The 26270-nt window shown below is 32.6% G+C and overlaps 1 protein-coding gene across 4 annotated transcripts in view; it reads left to right on the plus strand.

Moving 5' to 3' along the window:
* Positions 1–26270, plus strand: part of LOC114327129 (serine protease persephone-like) — a 129647-nt gene that overhangs the window by 61506 nt on the left and 41871 nt on the right. For 2 of the 4 annotated variants that reach the window (XM_050646333.1, XM_028275639.2), the window contains exons 2-5: positions 8833–9081; positions 13985–14079; positions 15773–16130; positions 16232–16389. The exons of 1 other annotated variant lie outside the window; for it this stretch is intronic. In XM_050646333.1, coding sequence (XP_050502290.1) covers positions 8833–9081; positions 13985–14079; positions 15773–16130; positions 16232–16389 — 860 coding nt within the window. Of the gene's footprint in view, positions 1–8832; positions 9082–13984; positions 14080–15772; positions 16131–16231; positions 16390–21127; positions 21311–26270 lie in introns of those variants that run through there. One more of the 4 variants, XM_028275638.2, reaches the window with a different exon arrangement.

The following is a 26270-nucleotide window of genomic DNA, read 5'->3' on the forward strand; positions in this document are numbered from 1 at the left end:
ACAGTGCACTTAAAATATTTTTGCTTCTTAGTATTTTTTCGATAAGCCACCTTTTATAGAGATGTGGCTTCTGGTTTAATATGTTTAAAAATATACCTAAAAATGTAAATTAAAAATAAAATTAACAGGTCACTATAATCGTACTTAACCATAAACAAATGTGTGGTGGATTCGACAAATATTCAAAATATCTCGATAAACATTGATTTATCGAAAAAGTACTAAGAGGTCAAAAAGTTTTAAAAACATTGTGTTTACCTAATGGTACCACAATAATAATTTAATTGGAACGTAGAAAAAATTTGGGGGGGGGGTTCAAGGGAACAAAACACCCATAAAATTTTTATGGGGTAGGTACACAAATTTCACTATATTTTTTTAGGATGTTCATGCCGTAAGAATGCTACATGTCCATTTTCAATAAAAAATCTATAATAGTTTTCTATATATTGGAAAAAATCGATTTTTATTTTGTAACTTCAAAGGGCTGTAACTTTTTTTATGTGAACATTTTTACTAAGGTAAGTTAGGTTTAGTCGAAATATTTTTGATCCCAGAAGATGTGATTGAATTTATGACCTGTATTTTTGTTACACCCTGTATATCTACAACAGAAACAACTGATAATCAAGTATTTTGAGTGGGAAATAAGCCACAATTTTACCAAAAAAAATGATTTTATTAACGTTTCGAGTTTTAAAGTCTTCTACTTTAAAATGTATAATATATGGCTGAATTGCCGATATAAATGAGTCAGATTAAATAAATTATTAGAAGAATTTTTCACTAAGCAACAACATTTTTGTTTAATTTAGTATTATTTTGTATTTTGACAACGATATCCGACTTGGGTGTCGAAACGTTAATAAAATCATTTTTTTGGTAAAATTGTGGCTTATTTCCCATTGAAAATAGTTGATTATAAAAATGCCACAAGGAAATAGCTTCAGAACAACATTAAGAAACAACTTGTGGGCCTTGGGGATTTACAATGAATACGTATGTTACTATTTAATAAGTGTTGCAATGGTGTTGCATTTGGAAACATTCATTTCTTCTTCTGAAAACGTTAAGTTAAAGTTAAGACGAAACTAATGTCGACCAATGCCTCTTAGCCAACCTAAATATTCTCCTATCAAATCAGTTAACGTCGAAAGAAGTTTCTCTATTTATAAAAAACTATAATCTGACAGAAAACATAAATTTTCAACATTAATATCACAAGAAAGTGAGAATAAATTGACAATAATGCCACAATTTTTCGAAAACTTGTTGCTTGGCAATATAGGCAAAAAGGACTCCTTTTAACAAATTTGCATGTTGCCAGGACCAAAAGGTGGTCAAAAATTTTTTAAACGTTTTTTTTTTTTGTTTTTTTCCTAAAATTATTTTTTTTGCACGGAAAAAAGTTTTTTTAGGTTTTTTGGATCATTCCAAACAGAAAAGGTCTTTAATGACTTTTCTCTAAAAATGATAGTTTTTGACATATAAGCGATTAAAAATTGAAAAATTGCGAAATCGGCCATTTTTAACCCTCAAAAACTATGTGAAATACTGAAAATTTGAATGTTGCCAAGGTAGGTAGATATTCTTTAAACATCGGTTGATGAAACCCCGAAGAGTTTTTTGCAATACAATATTCAAAACTACTTTGTTTTTTAATTGCTAATTAAGCGTGCGCGACACTATTTTCCACCGACAGTATGGTGCAAATGAAAGGAATAAATACGTTATTTCGTAAACCGGCAACTTTAAGGAAAAATCCCGAAACAGGTCGATTTTTATTTTTAAGTTATGATATTGTGGCATATATGGTTTTCCAGTGACGTCATCCGTCTGGGCGTGATGACGTAATCGATGATTTTTTTAAATGAGAATAGGGGTCGTGTGGTAGCTCATTTGAAAGGTTCTTCAATTCTCTATTCAGTAATGTAAACATTTACATAATTATTTATACAGCGTGTCCTTCTACTTCTTTTTTTGTCAAATAATTTAATTTAATAAAAATTTTTTGGACACCCTGTATAAATAATTATGTAAATGTTTATATTACTGAATAGAGAATTAAAGAACCTTTCAAATGAGCTAGCACATGACCCCTATTCTCATTTAAAAAAATCATTGATTACGTCCAGATGGATGACGTCACTAGTATACCATATATACCACAATATCATAACTTAAAAATAAAAATCGACCTGTTTCGGGATTTTTCCTTAAAGTCGCCGGTTTAGGAAATAACGAATTTATTCCTTTCATTTGCACCATACTGTCGGTGGAAAATAGTGTCGCGCACGCTTGATTAGCAATTAAAAAACAAAGGAGTTTTGAATATTGTATTGCAAAAACCTCTTCGAGGTTTCATCAATCGATGTTTAAAGAATATCTACCTACCTTGGCAACATTCAAATTTTCAGTTTTTCACATAGTTTTTGAGGGTTAAAAATTGCCGATTTCGCAATTTTTCAATTTTTAATCGCTTATATGTCAAAAACTATTATTTTTAGAGAAAAGTCACTAAAGACCTTTTCTGTTTGGAATGATCCAAAAAACCTAAAAAAACTTTTTTCCGTGCAAAAAAATAATTTTAGGAAAAAAACAAAAAAAAACGTTTAAAAAATTTTTGACCACCTTTTGGTCCTGGCAACATGCAAATTTGTTAAAAGGAGTCCTATTTGAGTAAGATTGTGCAAAAAATCCGAATTAGAATATTTTTCCTAGCGGATCCGCAGTGGCTTTCTGGACTAAAACAGATTTAAGAAAAAAATTGGAGCATTATTTTCTTATTTATTCTTACTATCGTGTGATATTCGACAGATTATTTTTTAATACTTATATATAAAATTCAAGTCTTTGTATAAAAACATTCAGTGACATTGATCCTAATTAATGTGACACACATTTTTCAACTTGTCAAAGTGAACAGCACAGTTTAGCAAATATTCAGACGAAAATATTAATAAAATATTAGTTAAAATTATTTATAAATATGTATAGTTTTATTCCAATCCAATCCAATCCAATTGGATTATAAGCGCCCAGGACAGAAGACAGTGGAGGGAAATAGGGGAGGCCTATATCCAGCAGTGGATGCAAAGGGCTGATTGATGATGATGATGATGATGATAGTTTTATTCATGAAATCGTCTTACAGAAGTACAATCGAGCGCTTAAAATTGCCGATGTGTGTTGTCCTCGTGATAATTTAACATTAGATGCAGAACTAAAAGTTTATTATGGTTCATTTTCTTAAATGTGACAGTTGTCAAAACTAGAAAATTCGTTGTAAATAAACAGAAACAATCTACCTAAAAATATTCCCACTATAATAATCTAGGTAGAAAATTCCCATTATAATAATAATCTGATTGGACAGAATTAAACACGTGATGAAAAATCTTACTACACGATTGGAAATTTAAAAATCATTAAAAAATAATCAATAAAAAAATAGGAGAAACATTTAATTGTCTACTGTTTTTATGAGAAATGTGAAGTATAAAAAGAACAATTATTGTAAATTTTGGTTTTGTCTATTTAATATAATAACCTATACTTTAAAATTTATAGTGTATTTTGTTTAACGCGATGTTGAATTTTTTCTGCATAGTATTGACAAACTCGTGCATATTTATGAGAATATACTTTTGAATATGCTCACACTCATAAATATTGAATATGCATATTCGCCTAATAATATAATAGTAGGGAAATATAACCTAATAATATAATCGCCTATAATAGTAGGGGAGCCGAAGCGGAGATTTTTGCAGTTACTCTAGCGCGTCAGATTATCACATGGGGAGAAACCTTGTACACGCTTGTACCCTGTAAATGTACCCCTACCATATATTGGATCTTAATAAATGGGACTTCATTAAGGGGGTTCGAAAAAAATCTATCCTTAGAAAAACCCCAAATCGTCAGATTAAGATAAGGTAAGTTAAGTACATGCAGAACAGTGTATATTTCACATGAGCGCACAAGGAAATGAGTGGGTCACAAAGTTTCACAAGAAAAAAGTGAATATTTCGTGAAATAAACGTCAGATCGAAGAACTAAAAAATACGTCTTCTATATTTTTTAAATATATATCGAATGACACTAAACACGACCTCCCACGGAGAGGGGTGGGGGTAAATTTAAAATTTTAAATAGGAATCCCGCGATATTTCGCGAAATAAAGATCAGAATAAATCAGATCGAAAAACGTATTCAATATTTTTGAAAAATCTATCGAATGGCACCAACGACCCCCCACGGAGGTGGGGAGGCCGGTTACTTTAAAATATTGAATAAGAGCCCCCATTTTTTATTGCAGATTTGGATTCCTTACGTAAAAATAAGTAACTTTACTCGAAACATTTTTTTGAATTATGGATAGATGGCGTTATAATCAGAAAAAACGATTGTTGAAAATGGAAAATTAATTTAAAAAATGGAAAGTCCCCACTTAAATGGAAAACTTTACTTAACTCTTTTTGGTTTTAGGACCTAATGTTCACAACTCAATAGGTCTCCATAACGCTCGAGTAACTGCACATTTAGCATATCTTCCTCTCCTACTATAACTCTGGTCATTAGTCGAGTGTTTATAACCCGATAATGATATGAACTGAAATCAATAGATAAATTCTAGGGTGCTCGGTAAAAGAAGTATAAGTCAATTTAGTCAACTTTTCAGGAGAAGCAAAAAACGAAAAATAATTTTGTTCTGAAGCTAATTAATTGTCATATCTCCTAAATCGTAGTACACAGAATTGTTATATTTACCTATTTTACTTTGTAAACATTAATCTTGAAAATGGTCTATCTTTTTTTTAATAAATGGAAATTACTAAAAAAAAATGTGACTTATATTATTTGGACCACACGTACCATATGACTTATACTAATTTTTTCAGCCCAAAAAAGCTGTTGTTTATTAAAAAATAAATAAACAAAAACATATTTATGCAATATTTATTAAAAAAACAATACAAAAACATAGAAATAATGGCAAAGGAGAAAAGTATTACTCTGCGTCAGATGAATCTTCATCACCTGGAATCACATCAGCAGCATAAGTTGTCTTTAAATTTTTATAAAGGTCGTGAAATACTGGACTTATCAGAGGAAAAAGATTAAAAATATCCTTTTTCTTCTGCACTGCTATAGCAAGAGTGCTTTTATACAAATTGCTGGGCACCAACCTAGCATTAGTTTGTCCTCTACGTAGTACACTTAGCGTCAGAAATTTCTCTTTTTCATCAAGTGATGTTTTATAAACAATAATTCCATTTTCTCTTGTATAACGAAATTATTTCACATCAAACCAGTTGAAAGGATTTCCTCTTATATCTTTTTTACGCATGAGACAGCTACTTTTCAGGAGATCTGAAAATTTTAAGAAATCACCATGGTAAAGTTCTACAACATTGAATTTCTTTTTTTTTTCCTGTAGTTCTCACAAGCTGATACCAGTCGTGAGGATGGCTTATTGGAACACTTAACCGTTTTTTTGCTTTTCGATCAATCCATGATCAATATCACACTCCATATGACTGTGCCCACTCACCGTGAATTTATGGTCAATAACTTCTAAATTAATGATATTTTGCATTGCTACTAAAAATATCATGGCAACATGTGAATTTTTGTTCTGACCACCGCATGTATCCGAGTACAGGGTTACTTTGGAAACATGTGGTGTTAGTGATATTAATTCTTTAAATACATGTAGCTATATTGTTACCTCCCCGGCCTCCTTCACCTTCGTGCAACATGTAACATGCCACACTTCCTTCTCCATTCTCATGAATATGTAGGTAGGTTGTATGTCCATAACTGTCTTTTGTAAAAGGCAACAGAGGAATTTACATATGGAGTTGGGAGACAAGTTTGCAAGTCAAAAGTGAGGCATCTAAAAGTACTACCACATTTTGCTTTTCTGTGTCGTTGCTCTTCATAACATATGCATTGTCTGCAGCAGTGTGATGAATACTTATCTCATCTTTTATTTTAGTTTTATCATCTTCGCTTTCAGTAACTTTGAGTTTATTACTCAGCACATCACATTTATGGCACGTATCTACTTTAGGTTTTTTAAATGAAATGTTCATTTTATGGAACTCTCTTTCATAGATAGGTCTACAGACAGGTGATTCATTTTCTTCACAGTATAATTTGTACATTATCTTAAGATTAAGATGGCATGGCAAATACAATCTACTACTTTCTCGTCGAATATAATGAGATTCATATAGGGGAAAAGAATTTATGTGGGACTTCACTGCATTAATTTTTTCTGCATTGTGCTTGTAGCAGAAGGATCACGACCACGTTGGTCATCAGTTATTTTCCCTGAAATATTTGAATCCCTATTTGCAAGAGCCAGTGTAATAAACATATTTGTCTCGTCAAATGTGTTCATAAAACATTTTTTACAAACTTGAATTCTAGCGCCATTCACCTTTAAATGAAAAACAATAGCCACTTTGCGAACTTTTTCTTTATCCGGATCCAAGGTCCTTTTTCTAGTGATTTTAGGTGGTTCTGAGTCTATAAGGCTAACAATATATGCAACACGTTTGTTACGACCACACATATTGCACAGTGGTCCAGGAAATAAACCACTTACTCATCTATTTTAATCAAATTAAACCTACGTAAGAAGTTAGTATTACTTATTCTCGCTGTCCCTATTAAGTGTAATCTTTAATTGGTAAAATTCCCACGGTTTAGTTATCAGCCAAACGCGAATAGTTATCAGCTGTTTCTTGAAAATCTCGTACAAAAAAGAGTAATATTTGCTTAGTAAGCTTGACACACGTATCTGAAAGCGATCGTCTTAGTATAAGTCGACCGCCTTACTTGGATATTATTCAGTATCAATGGTCAAAACAGTACATAATATTATGTTGACATGTATTATTAGAGCCAAGAATAGTTCACAAACTCTAAGTGTGTAAACAGTATAAGTTGACATAAACTGTTTTTACCAAATTAAAGTTCATTTAAGTAGTTGTACTAAAAAGACCAATTAATTTTATTTAATTTATATTAGCATATTGACTTGTTCTATTGATACCAAGGTAAAGATATAGTCCTTTATAGTCTTATTCTGCAAAAATAATATTTTGACCATTTTTGACTTATACTCTTTTTACCGAGCACCCTAGAATTATTGATATTATATTTTTATATATAGGTACATATTTTTGGCGGAATGGGACGTTTCGATGCCGCCGGTTCATCGCCGGCCGTTTCGATGCCGCCGGTTCATCGCCAGTCCATTTCATCGCCGTCATATCTCGCATTTCCTAGAATTCCTAATTAATACTAAAAATAACTAATAATTGTAACTGTCGAAAATTCGGAAATATATCAGATAGCGATTAATTGACTGGCGATGAATCGGCCGGCATCGGCATCGAACTGGCGGCATCGAAACGGCGGCGATGAAACGTCCTAGACCCTATTTTTGGATATATATTTAGATAGAAATCAATATCAAAAGATATTTTATAGATATATTAATACAATCTGTAGACCGCCAAGGTCAAACAAATTTATATTTATAAATCCTGTCTTTGAGACTACCATAACAAATTCTATGGTTACGAAAAATTTGTGAGATGGTTTGGGTAAATAGCAGGTTTATCTGCAGATACAAGTTTTAAACAGCTTTAATTACCTACGTTTAATTTATATATTTGTTTTGTGCTAAAGTTGTCAAGAGAGTTAGTCAATCAACTAAATATATGCTTCTTATTATTTATATACCAACAGATTGTTTTTCGGTCACGTTTCCTCAATACCTTTATTTGTCTTCGACTAATGGAGTAAAGGTAAGTGGTTTTCTTCATCCTTTTTGTGCATATCTATAGTGGCTATTTTGGCTTTGTTACGTATTTTCTTATTTTTCAATAGTTCGTTTATTATTACTGAAACTTCTTTTGGTCCTTTCATTTCGATTACTGACTGATGCTTTTAATCGTATACATCACTTCTCTTTCTTTTCTCATTCTTCGTAGTACGATTTCGTTGGTTACCTTTTCCATTCAGCGTATCCCTAGGATTCGCCTTTATAGCCACATCTTGAAAATTTTAAGTTTCTTCTCCATCGCTTCAGTAGGTGCTCAGAATGAATTCAACTCCATAGTAGAGTATAGAGAAGATGTAAGATACGTAGGAGCCTTATTGATGTCCAGATTAAGGTTGTGGCGTTTAAAGAGTTTGGCCATATTGTGGAATATCCTTCTCTATTCTACTTTTTATCTCCTATGAGTGATCCCATTGTTCGTTTACTATTGTTCCAAAATAAGTAAACTGTTTTACTTTGGTGTATTCTCGATAAATAGATGGACATCTCCATATTTGTTTTTTCGGATGACTATAGATTTAGTTTTTGATATGTTTAATTATATTCCAAATATTTTACTTCCTTCATTTACTTTGTTCATTAGCTATTGTAATCTTTTTAGACAGACTACAAAAAACGGTATCATCCGCATATCGGATGTTATTTCGGCGTTCTCCATGTAGAAGTATTCCATGTTCGCAATTTTTCAAAGCTTCACTAAATATTTTCTCTGGCCTCGCAGATCTTCAGGGTTTCTTCTTCTGTGGCTGATTGGTTCTAGTATAAATTTTCTATTATACGCCGGTCTTTATCATCCATTGAGGCTTTTGTTAGAACATCCATCATCTTTAGGTGATAAACTATGTGAATGCTTTATAATGGTCCACAAAGCAGATGAGCAACCAGATACCACAAATCATATCTCTGTATCGTTGGAATAATACCTGTGGACCTGATAATATTGTAATCAATTTTCTGCTTTGTTGCAGTTGGCAGTAAATGCTACACTTCAAGAACCCCTGGTATATATAAATGTCTCAAACACTGCCCACAAGCATTAGAATCGTTAAGAAAAGTGCTTAAATACAATTTGGACGAAATCATATGTTGTCCCGGCAATGTGGAAAAGGGGTCTACAGAGATAGATCCCTATCCGGACGGTAGTGCGAAAGTACCTACTAAAAAACCCAACACAACAGACAATGAAGGACAATTTCCTAAAAGAAAGTACCAACAAGGTAAGAAATAATTCCAAGAATCTTTACTTTATGATTAATCAGTACAATAGTTATTTATGTACCAAGTCAGTAAAGTGACTGTTTATCGAAAGAGTCTGATATTACGAGCAGAGGGAGCGAAGCGAGTAACAGACGAGTTCGATAAAGAGTGTTTACTGACGTGGTGTATACAAAATTTTATCGCCAATCATAAAAAACATTATTAACACAAATAAAAAAGAGTGTGTGTAGGTTTGTACGCACGTAAGAAGTTATACTTCTATTATTATGATTTCTACGAAATAAATATATTTTAAAAAGTTTAATTGTATTTTTGTTTAAAAATTAGATTAATTTTAATACTTAAAATAAAATACCAAAAATTAAATGACGTCATTGTCTATGAAGTGTAGCCTCCCGCAGTTGCTTTTCCCTTGATGAATCGTAGAAAATCTAAATAAATATATTTACTAACAAATTATCAGTAAATATCTATCACCGTCCTATATATAATCGAATTAAGAAAAACAGAATTTCATACTTTATTTGCATTAATACATAACTTAAAATATTTAAGAATTTTTTAGATTTTAGACGAAATAAAAATTTCGTATGGCAGTAATGACATGCTTTTGAATAATGGCCGTTTCGATGTTTAATCGATAGTTGTTATCAATATTGAATACCTAATTACTAAATCTGTAGTTTTGATTTATGTTTTATGAATATAATAATTGCAAAAACTACAGAATTCCACTTTCTGACATAAATTTAATTAATAATGACATAAAGTTTGTACAATATTTTTAATAATTAAAGTAAATAAATTTTAACTTCACTCAAATAAATAATATATTACTAGAGAGCGGAATATATGCAAAGTGCATATAGATGCATATATTGCATATTTTCAGACAACAAACACAACATTGCATATTTAAGCTAAACACGATTTATTTTGCATATTTTAAAAATAAATTATATAAAAGTTTAAAATTCTCCTCTCTTAGTTGGAATTTTATAACTTCGATATGAACGAGCTCGTTATTTATCTATCTATCGCTCATCTGGACTTTCCCATTACTACCTGAATTTAACAATTATGGGTGTTCCCAGAAAAATATTATTTTATTAGCGTAGCAAGTCGTAGGTACCTACCTGCTTTTAAGGGTCTAATAATTATTTTGTCAGTTTCCGGCCAACATTTGTTTAAAGTAAACGTTGTATCGTATTTAGTGTTTTTGAAGTGATTGGTATATATTAAATTTAAATATGTCTACCATTCAAAAAAAGTGCTTGGATAAAGTGTTTTCCCGAGTTAAAGCTAAGTGGAGACAAAGTATTTTGCAAAGTCTGTTCCAAAATCGTAAGTTACATTCATTTTCACATTTCATTTTTTAAATGAGGAACTGACAAACAAAAGCATCATGTCCCACAAAAGAAATTTTTCTGGAAAGAGTGTTTTTATTCGACAAATTCGCTTTTACTTCTATAAAGACGGACACAGAGAGAAGCATCAAAATACAAAAATCCATCAAATTGTGGACAATTCCACTTTTGTTCTTCAGCTTAAGTAACGTACTTTGTTCTTTAAGTAACGTACAAATTGCTAAAGAACTTATGTTCATAAAAGTTAATTTTAGTTTTTTACGAGATCTAATAAAGTCATTAGAACAAAGGAATTTACAATTAAGTGATTCGGTTAATCTTGTTAACACTTTTTCTGCTCATTGTCAAAAAATTCCCGGAAATACAGGGATTACAATTAGAAATAAATTAAAAAATGTTTTAGAAAAAAATGAGGGCTTCGATTGTTTGAAGAAAGTTGTACGTATTTTTGAAGGCAACTTTTCTGAAGATCTTACGACTTAATATATTGTTTTATTTTTGAGTATTTTTAATATGCATTTGCATATTTAGACAAATTTAGAAAAAATACCTGCATATTTGTAGTAAAAGTAATGCATATATATGCGCATATTTTGGTAATGTTGTGTTGCATATATTCCGCTCTCTATCTATTACTGCCATCGACCACTTACATTCAATCTCAGTTAATTTGATTAATAATCGCGGCAGGTAAAGTAAAATTCTTCTTTCAGTACAAAAAGTGTTACTTTACTGTCGCAAATGAGGGCAAATGAGTACAATAATGAACGACTTTAGGGACGGTTGGCGATAAAATAATTTTATTTGAGTGTTATAATACACTGATCAAAACGAAAAAGAAGCCACTTATGAAGATGTTCATAATTTTGAACTAATTCATTTTATGACTATATTATTTTTATATGTACAGTACGTAAATCGTTCAGCTGGACATAGGGAACATACATTGTATATATTTAGCTACATAAACACATACATTGAATTATATTGAGGTAATTGTGGCAACTGAGCTCTCTCGACGACAATTTGGTTGTTAGCATTAAGGGGCATTAACCTCAAAATTGACAACTCATTTCGACTGATACAAATAAACGTCAAAATAGTACGATGTAGTAGCTAAATATTTTTGGCCTAAGGGAATGGGAAAACTGTTTAGTTTTGGAATTAGTTTTTAATTAAAAAATATTTTAAAAATTAAAGTAAAATTATTAACTCATTAATTATAAACTTTGTTTTTGATTTATTTGTGGAGAGCCTTGTTTCAAAACTCACTCATTCTATTTGTTCTAACAGCTCTATTGCACCAAAAACTCATACTCGAACAGAAGCTTCAACTAACACAGGTTAGCGCAGTTGCCACAATGCTCTCAATGTATATTCCCTATGTCCAGCTGAATGATTTACGTACTGTATAATTGCAGTCAAGGCTTTTCGCTATAAGCATAGCAAAGTTTTTGTTACTCAACTGCAAATTTTCTGGTGAAAAAAAAATAAAAATTGATAAATTCGAAACATTTGATTTATTTGTTTAATAACAGAGTTGCTAAAAATTCTTTTAAAACAAAACTAGTAGCGTCTATGGGCTCCTCTGACTGACCAAACTTCTGCAAAACGTCCAGGCATGCTTTCAATCAAATTTCCAATAGTTCCTTGATCTAGTTGTTCCCATTCTTCCACGAGATCTTACTTGACATGGCTTCTTACTGGCTGACGATCCTTTAGGCGCATTCCGAGTGTATGGTATTCAAATCTGGACTCCTCGCTGGCCACTCCATAACCTGAATATTTTGGGTATTAAAATAATTTTGCACTATTCTTGCCACGTGCGGTCTCAGATTATCTTGCTGAACGATAAATTCTGGATCCATATTTTCAGCAAGTGGGACAGCATATAGTTCAAGAACTTCATTTATGTACCGACCTGCCGTCGTCGCCCCTCGCCGAACAACTACTAAGACAGAATAGCCATTTAAAGTTATCCCACCCCAAACCATAATGGAACCTCTGCCAAAAAGCCTGGATTTCTTGAATTGTGGAATCCAAAAAGCGCTCGCCTGGTCTTCTCCAAACTGTAACACGTCCATCAACATGATTTAAAAGATATCTGAACTCGTCAGTAAACATTACGTTACTTCATTGTGCCCTGGTCCAATTATTCATATTATGTTCTTCTAACAATCGTCTGGCTCTATAATGTGCAGGGGTCAAAAGTCAAAGGAGGCTCTAGCTGGCCTTCAACCTATGTTCGTGAAGTATAGTTTGAGTATTTACTCTTGTACCCGTAGCTTCTACTAACTCATTTTGTAGCATTCGAGCAGTACTTCGAAGGTCTCTGACGGCCCATAATTGTAAAAAAATCAATCTTCTCTAGCTGTAGTCGAGCTTGCACGATGCGTATAAGGTTGTCTTCTAATAACTCCATACATTTCATGTCTGCTCCAGGCTTTTTTTTATTGCAGCACAGCTAACATTTAACATCTCTGCCACACGGCGTCTTGAGTAACCTTCTTAAATTAAAGTTATTGCTCTAGCAATTTGAATATCTGTGAGATACACTCTGCGCCTTCGGAGCCTCCAAGCACATCAAAATAAATCATTAATTCTTAACAACATTAACGTAAATATCGATAGAAACTCAGTGACGGAATAAATATGATTCCAAAATTTTATCAAGTTTTGCTTTTTTACTGAATACAAGAAAAACATTTCAATAATATATGTATGTAAACTAATATATTAATATATCTATGTAAAGTAACTATATATTATAGTAGGGGAGCCCAAGCGGGGATTTTTGTAGTTACTCGAGCGCGTCAGAAAATCACATGGGGAGAAACCTTGTACTTCAAATCGAAAAACTGAAAAATTTATGTTCAATATTTTTCAAAATTCTATCGAATGATACCAAACACGACCCCCCACTGAGGAGGGTGGGTGGATGGGTAACTTTAAAATTTTAAATAGCAACCCCGCGATATTTCGCGAAATGAACATCAGATCGAAAAACTGAAAAGTACGTGTTTAATATTTTTCAAAAATCTGTCAAATATCACCCACGGTGTTGAGGTGGGGGGTCGTACTTTCAAATCTTAAATAGGAACCCCCATTTTTTATTGCAGATTTGGATTACTTACATGAGAATAACCTTACATAGCCTTACACCACTAGGTGGTAACAGGGATTTTTTTTGAAAATATATGCACAAGAATAAGTATCTTTAATTCGAGACATTTTTTCGAATTATGGATAGATGGCGCTATAATCGGAAAAAAACGAAAAAATGCCTCCATTAAAATGGAAAATTTAACTTAACTTTTTTTGGTTTTAGGATCTAATCTTTACAACCCAATAGGTCCCCATAATGGCTCTTTAGTAACTGCAAATTTAGCATATCGGATGCATAGTAGGATATAAATCGGAAGAAAATACCTTATCAATAATACTGTCTAATGACTCAATAATAATTAATTTTGTTTGTTGTCTCAACTAAAATTGGTGTAGGGAAATAGTAAAAGCATTTTTCTTATTATTTTAGCTTGCGAAGAAATTAAAATAGGACCTAGACCAAATATTTTTTTCCACATCACCACAATTGGTGTAGACGCTTTGGACAAGGAGTTTCCACATATGGTAAAAATGAAAAAATACCGTTCATTGTTTTTTTTTTGTAAATATTACGCGGTATAGGTAGTGTGATCAACTAGTCCGAAAAATCCGGAACATGGCCCGAATTACGAAGTTGTGTCCCGGCGTCCCGGAAAAAGCTTCCGGGCCATCCGAATTTTCAACGTTTTGGTAAAATCTATTTTGATATTTTGAATACGTTATTCTTCTAAGAATTCACATCAAATTGAACTTAGTTATTTACTTTTTTAGTTATTAGTAAGAAAAATATTATTGTGTTCATATAGTATATCTTTATTTCGAATAAAAACATGATTAAAAAATTAAAAAATAAAAACGTTTATTTTACGAACTTTTTATGCCACTACTTACGACCGACCATCTTTGCCAAAACGCTATAAAATTTGAATTCAATACTGGCATATGTATATCAAAGTTCTCGAAATTTATACAATGGAAAAAAAAAGTAATATGTAACCATTCATTGACAAGTATTTGGTTTCTTCTGTCGACCTCTTATCCATAAATTGTAATTTTGAATGGTATTCTATGATGTCACGAACTTCATTTTTGCGGTTGTGCCACTATAGAAATCAGTGAGCGATAGGTAAATAATAACTTATATGCATTAACTTCACTTAATTTTATTAACTAGCGGGTTTTATTGGTTGAATTTGTCTGTCGATAATTAAGATTCATGTCAGCTAACATACTTTAATATTTCAACATTTTTTTTTTATTTTGGACCCTGTTGGGGGGAATATCCCCATCCCCCCTCGTAGACCCGCCACTGGTTCTCTCGAAAAATTGTAGTAAATCGTAATTGCAACAATTATTTCAGTCCTTACACTTTTTGTCGAAAAGTTAAAAATGGCAGAGATATTAAACAAAAACCATTGCTATAAAATCAATCGGATCTTACGCTCGCACCTTTACCGCATCTAATACCCTAAATAGTGATTTTATCAAAAAAATTAAAAGATCAAAATTGTACAAAATTTAATTCTCTTCATTTTTGTATAGGTTCAAATTTGTTGTAAAACTAATAATAAACGAGATAATTCAATAAATCAATAATTATGCTCTAACTGTCACTATTTTTTTTTCATAACTCGGAGAATATCAACCGCACGAAAAAATTATAAAAAACGAAATTATAGAAAATCATGTTTTCAACAATTTCAGTTTTTACACTTTTAGTCGAAAAGTTGAAAATGGCGGAGATATTGAGCAAAAACGATTCTCGTTTAAAATCAAGATGGCGGCTAACGCAACGGTCAAATTCAGTCGAGATTTTAAATTTATACTACTATTGACTCCCCCCTAAAGATTAGAAAAATAAAATTTGGGGCAGCTCGTAATGCAAGGTCAAATGCTATCCCGACTAGGCTACAGCCAAAATTCAGTAGTGAAACGCTGCTTACCAATTCAGGAAATGCTTGTCGACTTTCCAGTCTAAAATCGTGACATCGTATCACGTCTAGCACATGGCAGCATAATAATTGAGAGTTGAATCTCTTTTGAGGACCAGTGTGTGAATCCATCTTCATTATAATATAACTCTTAAAGTAGCTCAATCGGCAGAAACTCTGAAAAGTGGCAACCAATGGGTCAATATATTCGCTATGAAATTCAATAAAAATATCTATAATATAACTAAAATAAGTGCATTATTCTGCTTAGTAAATTTTGTTTTTAGGTAGCCCTTGGCTACGAAGACAGCAATCTTCCACCGGGAGAACTCAGCTGGAAATGTGGAGCAACTCTAATCTCTCCCAATTTCTTGCTGACAGCGGCCCATTGTGTATTTAAAGATAAACCTTTAAAAGCCCGCATGGGTGTAACAAAAATCAATGATACCAATCATCAAGATATCGATGTTAAGAGAATTAGAATACACGAATCTTACGATCCATTAGGGAAACAAGGTGATCTTGCCATTATAGAGTTAAAAAGAAATGCCACTTTTTCCGAGACGATAAGGCCAGCGTGTCTATACGGGAAACATGACGATCCTCTAGGATTGATTGTAACAGGATGGGGGAAAACGTCTATCTGTAAGTTTTATGCTGTAATTGAACTTTTTCCTTAAAAAAAATTTACTAGAATTTTAACTTAAGAATGAAATGCTAATATTTTTTACTTTTAAAATTTTTAGTTAACGAAGATGATAGAAGTATAATTTTACAAAAAGCCAAATTGGCTCCTGTATCTGCTACATCATGTAACGATACATACTCTACTATATCTCTGGGTATTCGAACAATTGACAGCACACAAATTTGTGCCTTTGGAAATGCTTCAGACGCCTGCTGGGTAAGTTAACTTTAAAATTTAAATGTACATGTTTAATATATTAGCAAGTTTGGCATTTATTTAGAATGAACTACATTATCTATTAAATAATTTTTCTACAATCACTTGATAAAGAAGACTTTTTCGCTTGTCAATGGCAACGAAAAGTTTACGTTTACTGAGTACCGTCACTTTATCGCTCTAGCGCCTTAAAGTTTAAAAAACGCGCGTCGTCTGTAGCAACCATACCACCACACAATACAAACAAATTGAACATTAATACTTATAAACGCGCGTCGTCCGTAGCAACCATACATCCATACAATACAAACAAATTGGATATTCAAACTCATAAAGTTAATGATTTAAAAATAGTTTAATTTTATTAAGTGATTGTAGAAAAAATGTTGTATGTATTACAAGCAAAAAGTGACATTATTGCTTTAGAGTAATTACCGCTCTTCGCTTCGTGTCGTGCGGTAACTCTTACTCTCAAGCAATAATGTATCACTTTCCGCTCTTACTACATAAACAACTATTTAACATCGAAGTAAAAACTCCTGTTGTAGAAATTAAAATGATATAAGTGTTAAGAACGAACGTTTTCGGACTTCTTCCGTCCATCTTCAGTGAACTTTTTACTTGTTACTTGAAACAGTGGCTGTATTTATTTAAAGGTTACATTATAAAATTGTAAAAATAAAACGACTTATAGCCGATGAAATTTGATAACTATCCGGGAATATAATAGTCCCTACTTGAATAGGAAGTCACATGTACGTATTGGTCTACTGTCGCCTGCCAACTCTTGTTATAAATAAATAATAGATAGAAATAATAGATAATAATAAGTAATAAATAATAACAGACGCGGGGCAACAATTACAAGGACAAAAACAAAACAAAAGTAGAAAGGTAAAACTGTGCGATTATGGCAGACTCTGATGATTCGTCAACAGATGGGGGGAAAAGAAAAGCCGGTGATATGGATGGGATATTCAAAAAATCTAAGAAAACAATGAGATCCCCGAGGAGAGAGGATAACTTAAATAAGGAAATGCTAATACAAATGATGAAGATGCTGAGAGGATATAAACGAAATAAAGAACCGGCAGAGAAGACATGAGGAGAACATGAATCAGGTAACCGAAAATATCAAGGAACTCAAAAAGGAGAAAAAAGGATATCGAAAGGAAATGGAAGAACTGAAACGATATTAATGAAAAGGCGCTTCAAGATATTAATCAATTACGAAATGAATTAAAGATCTCCAACGAAAGAATACAAAAATTAGAAAGAGAGGGAAGAAGGAAAAATATTGTGATTCAAGGACTGCAGATTGACACCGATTAACCACTTTTGCTAGGGAATGAGGTAGAAAAATTCATAGAAAAGAAAATGCGAGTCAAAGTAAAAGTTAATGAAGCAAGAAAGCTGGGAGACAAAATATATTTGGTAGAGATGGATAGCAAGACAGTACTAGAAGAGCAAACAAAGATGACCCGTCAAAGAAAACGGAAACGAGAATCGAAAACTAATAAACGAGATAATGGCAATAAAGAAGAATTAGTTAAAATAGCGACGTGGAATATAAGAGGATCATTCCAGGAAGGTAAACTGAATCCTCTAGTAAACGAAGCCAAAAAGTATAAATTTTATCTGGTGGCTCTACAAGAGACTACAAGGGACTAAGCAACTGGGATAGAGCAGTCAGGAAATAGATGGCTATATATTCTTTAACAGTAGACGCAACAACAGAATATTGGGCACAGGTTTTCTAATAAGTAAGAAATTAAAAAAACCTGTTGTAGACTTTAAAGCAGTATCGGATAAACTATGCACCCTCAGGCTAAAAGGTAAATTCCAAAAGATATCGTTTGTAAATATACATGCACCTTCAGAAGAAAAAGAAATAGAAATAAACGAGCAAGTATATGAGGCTATTCTTAAGTACGATATGAAGATTGTCCTAGGAGATGCTAATGCTAAAATAGGCAGGGAGGAATTATTGTTCCCCACAATAGGAAAACACAGCTTACATACAGAGACAAACGAAAATGGCTACGTTCTAGTGGATTTTGCTAAAGAAAAGGGACTAATAATAAAGAGCACATACTTCCAACGAAAAGATATTCACAAAAGTACATGAAGATCGCCTGATGGGAATACAGTTAGGAAATACAGATGGGAAAAATAAGCCAATAAGATTACGTACAGAAAATGAACGAACACTATATGAATAAATTAGTAATGAAAAACTAGAACACACAGCAGAAGACGGAATCGTAGAGTGATTGTGGCGGACAACAAAAGATGCAATTAACGAGGCAGCGGAAAGTGTCAATACAAAGATTAATGCCAAGCTGAAGTAAAATCAAAAACATGGTTCGACAAAGAATGTGAAGAAGAACTAGAAAAGCGAGGCAAACAGCGGTTAAAGATGTTAACTCAAAATACAGAAGACGCGAAAAGAAATTATATGGAGCAGAGAAATAGAACTAACAGAATACTTAGAGAGAAAAAAGGAAGCACTATGAACTAAAGTTGAGAAATATAGAGGAAAACTATAAAAATAAAGAAATTAGGAACCTGTACCAAGAATTAAAAAATTAGAAGCGAGGTTACCAGTCGAAAACTATGCATTATAAAAATAGAAATGGAGAAATAATTATGGGCGAAATGGAAGTATTAGAGCTCTGGAAAGAATATTTTGACGGTCTTTGAATGGACCACACGAGACAGATGTGGATAACGATGAAATAATGGAGCCACCAGCTAACGCACAAAATCAACAGCAGGAAGAAGAACCACCCACCATAAGCGACATTCAAGATATTATCGGGAATTTAAAGATGAACAAGAGCCCGGGAAGTGATCACATAACAGCAGAAATGATTATATTATATGTAGAGTACCAGCTAGCAGAGAAAATACAGAAATTACTTGAAAATATATGGAAAGAAGAAGTGATACCTGCTGAATGGACAGATGCAATATTATGCCCTATACATAAAAAAGGAAGTAAAGCAGAATGTCAGAACTATCGAGGCATAGCGCTATTTAACATAGCTTATAAAACACTAGCCATGCATATTAAAAATAGATTAACAAGCAACGACTGATAATAGCATAGGAGAATATCAGTGTGGGTTCAGGAAAGGCAGAAGCACCGTAGATCAAATTTTCAAGCTAAAGGAAATACAAGCCGAAAGCCATGAATACAATAAACCCACGATGGTTCTTTTCATTGATTTTAAACAGGCTTTCGATCGAGTCAGAAGAAAAGAACTATTCACAGCATTGTAAGATATGGGTGTTTGTCCAAAACTTGTTAGGATGATACAATTAACTTTACAAAGAAAGCTTTGATGTCAAAGAAGGAGTACGGCAAGGTGATCCATTATCATCTGTAATGTTTACCATAATATTGGAAAAGGTCATAAAAGAAGCAAATATTAATAGAACAGGTCTTATTTATCATAAGAAGCACCAGTGCTTAGCATTTGCCGACGACCTGGTAATATTGGCTAGGAGCAAAGTGGAACTGATGGAAACAGCCAAGAAGCTCGATGAGAAAGCGGTGACCAAAGGATTACATTAGATGAACGAAGAAAAAACAAAATATATGGAATGGTCAAACAAACAATTTACTCAGGGTCAATACATAACGATGAAAAGAACAAAAGGAATCCAATATAAATTCGAAGAAGTGGAAAGGTTTGAAGACTTAGGAAGTATTTTCACAAGGGACTCTAATATCCAAAAAGCAATACGGAGAACAATTTTGTCAGGTAACCGTGCCGTATATAATTCTTTTCATGAGCATTTTTCAGTGCGTCACAGTTTTTCGATTTCTCTCTAACGCATTAAATTGTATGTGACAGAAAAAAACGCACGTCTCTGATTACATTTCGTCGGTGACATTTATAACATTTAATCTAGTTGTCAATAGATGGCGCTAATAATACAATATTAAATAATATTATATTATTCTATATAAAAAAATTTAATCTGTACAATTTATAAGACTATACAAATCAAAGAAAATACCATTTTATAAATGCAATAACCAAAATTGATTTGTTTTTATACCAAATTGCAAATAAAATGTGATAACTGTCAGATTTAACTAAAATGTCGTGTTAGAATAAATGTCATAAATGTGTATTGATCACGGACTAACCTTTTTTTCTATCATTTGTGACGCACTGAAAAATGCTCATGAAAAGAACATTATGCTCTCAACAGGCTGTTGAGAAGCAAAAATATATTCCGAGGAGCAAAGTTACGAACCTACAAAACCGTAATAAGGCTAATTGTAACTTATGCATCTGAGAAATGGATCACATAAAAAAAACAGCAATAAATGCTATTAGTGTGGGAGCGAAAAGTGCTGCGCAAAATCTTTGGGGGAAGAACGTAAATGGACAATGGATGCGAAGAACAAACAAGGAGATATCAGATCTTTACCAAGAACCTAATATACTAGCAGTAACAACTAGCAGTAACAGCGAGACTCCCAAAAATGATATCTAGTGCGTTGGCAGGAAGAAAAAGAAGGGGAAGACCGAAGTCAAGATGGAGCAATGAGGTCAAAGAAGACATGAAAAGACTTAACATAACCAACTGGAAAAGGAAAGCTAACGATAAACGAGAATGGAAGAGCCATGAATCAAGCCATGGGCCTGCTAGGCCTGTAGTGCTCATATATTATTAATATCAGACGATATTTTTAACTTAAACTCTATTTATATTTTAGGGTGACTCAGGAGGTCCTTTGCAAATCAGGGAGAAAACAGGAGCATTCTCAATTGTTGGAATCGTATCCTATGGAGCAGGCTGTGGTGGAAAAATCCCTGGTGTATATACTCGAGTCTCTCAATTTGTAGATTGGATCGAAAAATATGTGTGGCCATGACAAATAAAGTAGCTGCTAGTTCTGGATATTGTTTTACTTATACATAATATAACAAAAACCATAGATCCCCTTTGTCTAAATAGCTGATATCGGTATACCTCTACCGTAGAGGTAGCCATATAAGTTTTATTCTTTATAAAATGATGTGTGTTCGTTGGATAATTATAGTAACGAAACTACTAAAGGAAATGCACAAGTTTTATTTAGATGTTAACAGCTCAGAGTACAAAACGATACTAAAAAGTAAAAACTAATTATTCCTTAAAATCTTTTATGGTCCTTGAAAATATCACTGACACCTCAAAATTATCAGTTATCTCCGATGTAGTCCAGATATTAAAATAAAAGCACACAGTGGCGTGTTCGCCATAACATATATACCCCTCTGAAGATCTCTAATGAGAGTGAAACGTACGTAAGGGCGTTTATGGTTCTCTCTGAACAAACTGAAATATAATACGTTGTAGCACGACAAATTAAACAATCATAAAAATATACTTAAACAATGTTATCAGGTCATAGGCATGATACACTAAATATACTTTGTGCTACTTAACTTTCGGAATGCCCCGGTAAGCTACAGTCTCGGAGATCAACGAGGGTGAGTTCTTGAAGTAACATTTCAAATTAAAAAGTATTAAGATAGAAAAGATCAAGGCAGGTTTTGTTTATATTTGATTCAGAGTTGGACCACCATCTCCATATAGCTATTTCAGCATCCTTATGCCTCATCGGTGAAGCTCAGAGTAAAAAGTATTAATTAATGGGCGCCATCAACAAATTAAGTATATTATGGGCTACATGGTGGCCAATATTATTTTTAAATTGAATATCATCAAGGTAAGTATTCACTATTATACCGACATGAAGACCTGCGTGTGGTGCATTAACACGAATTTGTTATCCAATATGGCTGGCAAATAACATGATCTTCTAAAATGTTTTTAATGTACCGGGTGTCCCAATAAGAATGGCTCTCGGCCATATCTCAGGAACCGTTTATAGTAGAGATTTGAAATAAAAAATTTTATAACAAAAGCTGCCTCAGGAAAAGCCTGGAAATTATTTTCATAATTGTGGGACCACCGCTAGAGGGCGTAATTGAATATCAAAAATTAAAAAATCTAAATTTTACAAAATTTTCCTAATGAAGGGGCACTGGAAATCCGATCGTCGTATTCTTCATAAAATTCTACGCATATTTGATTTGACAAGTTTAGGTCTACCTTTGGAAATAAGAGGTGGGGGTGAGTGGGAACCTTGTTATGAAAAACGGGCTGTGAGTCCGGTTCTGCTTAATCAAATTTTGCAAACTTGGTCTTGTTGAAGACAGATCTTTTTCGTCAATGTAAAAGTTATGATTTCCAACCAACTTACTGAGTAATATGCCAGCTAGAAGGCGTTATTTAATTTTTTTCAGAAATCTAGTGTTCCTTGGAAAATATTAAATATAAACATGCATTTTTAATACCATATTACAAAATTAGACAAAATTAGCAACAGAATAGCGAAAACCGATTGTTAATACCTTTTTTCTATCTCGAGATATCTTACAAAACGTGTAAATTTAAAAACATAACTGTTACTGTCACCGGTAAACGAAATTAATTAAAAGTAGTGTGCTATGGAAACAACAAAGAAACATTTTCCAGCTGTCAACGTATATTAGGTCTTTTCAACGCTTCTCATTTGTTTCGAGCCTCGTTCATATCTCGTATATGAATATTATACACGGATTATACGGCATATGACAGAGGTTCGAAACAAATGAGAAGCGTTGAAAAGCCCTATTACAAAGATATAAAAACAACTATTTAGTGATGACATAAACGTTCAAATTTTTGCCCATCATTTTCGTTGCAAACATTTACTCTTTCAAGAGTAGATTGAACAGCAGTCTCAATTTCTGCTTTCGATATGCTTTGAATGGCATTTAGTATTCTCTGGATAATGTATCCTAGAGTAGTGTATGATGGGCAACAATTTGAATATTTAGGTCGTCACTAAGTAGTTCTTTTTGTTCTGTGTTATATTTAATTTTAATAGTATTGTCTCTCTTTATATTGTTGTTTTAATTAATTATATTTTTATACGTTGACATCTGGAAAATGTTATTTTGTTTTTTCCCACAGCACACTACTTTTCATTAACTTAGGTTACCGGTGATAGTAACAGTTATGTATAAAATTTACACGTTTCTCGAGATATCTTGAGATAGAAAAAAGGTATCGACATGCGGTTTTCGCTATTCTATTGCTAATTTAATCTAATTTTATAAAGTATGATCAAAAATGCATACTTGTATTTAATATTTTCCAAAGAAAACTAGATTTCTGAAAAAAATTAAATAACGCCTCCCAGCTGGCTTATTACTTATTAGAATGGTTCAAAGTTATCACGCTTACATTGAAAAAAAAGATCTGTCTTCAACAACACCCAGTTTTCAAAATTTGATTAAGCAGAACCGGACTCACAGCCCGTTTTTCATAACAAGGTTCCCACTCACCCCCACCTCTTATTTCCAAAGGTAGACCTAAACTTGTCAAATCAAATATGCGTAGAATTTTATGAAGAATACGACGATCGGATTTCCAGTGCCCCTTCATTAGGAAAATTTTGTAAAATTTAGATTTTTTAATTTTTGATATTCAATTACGCCCTCTAGCGGTGGTCCCACAATTATGAAAATAATTTCCAGGCTTTTCCTGAGGCAGCTTTTGTTATAAATTTTTTTATTTCAAAGCTCTACTATAAACGGTTCCCGAGATATGGCCGAGAGCCATTCTTATTGGGACACCCGGTACATATCAGCTGTCATTCACCCAATCACCTCCACAAGCTCGGTCTCTCTTTTTCAAGAAATACCACCAAATGCCGCCACCACCAAAATTAACATTATGTATGATGTTACATCTGGCATACCGTTCATGATATGGAAGCAACATTTACAAAACTTCGTGTACAGAAGAGTTGGCTAACAGTATTTCAGTTGTAACCTCATACAGAGCGTTAGTCTTGGTGGTGGCGGCATAGTGCTACAAAGCGGTTTTGCTTTTAAAGGACATACTGAACACGTGGAGGTGATTAGGCGAATGCCAACTGATTGTACATTGAATACATTTTAAAGATCACGTTTTGCCATTTGAAAGCCATATTGGATATGACATATTGGTGCTAATGCACGTCTTCATGCAATTAGCATAGTGAGTACTTACCTTGATGAGATCCAATTTAAAAATTATATTGGCCAGCATATAGCCCAGATCAGATTTAATTCCGATTTTAGCATTTATATGATACTTTAAAACATCGCATTCTGTATTAAATAGTGTGTTGTTACTGCCTTCTGGTTCTAATTAATTAAAAAGACTAAACACGTCTTACTATACATTATATTTTATTCACTGGTATCCAATATCTAAACAATGACATTAATGATTCATAGCGCCTCGCCTTACTACATACTAACTTCTAATAATTATTTGTATATCTATATCCATACTGATTGCTCAGCGTGTTTTTATACCTATCTGAACCATAACAAATATAGTTCAAGTTCACTCGTAATAAACATGTGATACAAACTATAAGCTATTGTTTTTATGTATGTTCAATACCCTAAAGGTTAATAACATCATATTTAAATTATGATTTATACAGAGGGTTCATAATATACCACATCTCCGCCGTTTTAAAAAAAGAAAGTCCTAAGAAGAGAAGAAGAATATCTGACGGTATATTCCTCTTTCCCTTTTACAAAATGTTTATGGTTACCTAATACTATTTTCAAAAATTAAATTTCCTAACTATCCTAACTAACTGTAACATGGTACGTTTCAGAGTTTTTTTTTTAATCCTAAAAATTGTTTATTATTATCACTAATTCACTTTCTGTTCCGTCTTGCTTTTTGAGTCTTTTCTCCATTCACAAAACAGTGTCCACATGAAAACAGTGACTAAACCTATCGGGATTTTTAATATAGTCTTTTAGTGCCTATATGCATCTCATATAAGCAGGGGAATAATCTAATCTACCTAACTAAAAATCTCGTATCTAACTAAAAGTCCTAAGCTAAGCTAATATTACTCGAATAAGTAAAAAAATGTATCCTTTACTCTATTAATAATTCCTATTTCAGTCTTCTTTTGATTTATTTATATATGTCTTACTAACTCTAAAATAATGTACCTATAATAAAAATGTAATCTCTCTAAACATTTCTAATATTTCTCTAAACTTCTAATAACTCTTTTGTAGCTATAATAAAGATTTAATCTCTGTTGCTGAATGTCTAAGAATTTCACTTTTTGTGTCCCTTTGCTTACTATCTACTAACACTATTGTAAGATATTGTCTATCCTTAATTCAAATACTTCCATTTTCCGCGAAAATTTAACCTGAATTCATTATCTACATTTAAAAATAAGTTATTTATAATTAACATTACTTTAGAGAAAAAAAAATTTACAGCTTTAATTCTTAGACATAATTCAATGATTAGCTACTTATTTGATATTATTCTTAATTTTGCTTCTTTTCTTGCAATTTTTATGTGTCTTCTTTCATTTTTCCCACATATTTTAATAAAAAAAATTATCTTTTTTTCTCTTCTTCTTCTTGTCTGGTACTACAACTATATTTCTTCATTTTCTCCACATAATAACACTTCTACAGTGTACATAATTCATCTTCATATACATCTTTCATATAACAATCATATATCATTTATCTCATATATCATTTCATATAACATCATAATCATCACTTCATATACTAGGTCCGATACCTTCGTTTTACCTTAATAAAAGAGGTTTCACTCGGATGTCTTAGTTCTCCGCCAATATTAACCCGAATTTTCGTCCTGATCTGTACGCACCATCTAGGTGGTATAGTTAACTCAAAACACGAAATAGGTATTTTATGCGGTTCAAATTCTTCTAAAAATATCACAACCTCAATCCCTTGCTTTGAGGCCGTTGTTTA

This window comes from Diabrotica virgifera, chromosome 3 (genome assembly GCF_917563875.1).
Source record: "Diabrotica virgifera virgifera chromosome 3, PGI_DIABVI_V3a".
Classification (NCBI taxonomy): Eukaryota; Metazoa; Arthropoda; class Insecta; order Coleoptera; family Chrysomelidae; genus Diabrotica; species Diabrotica virgifera.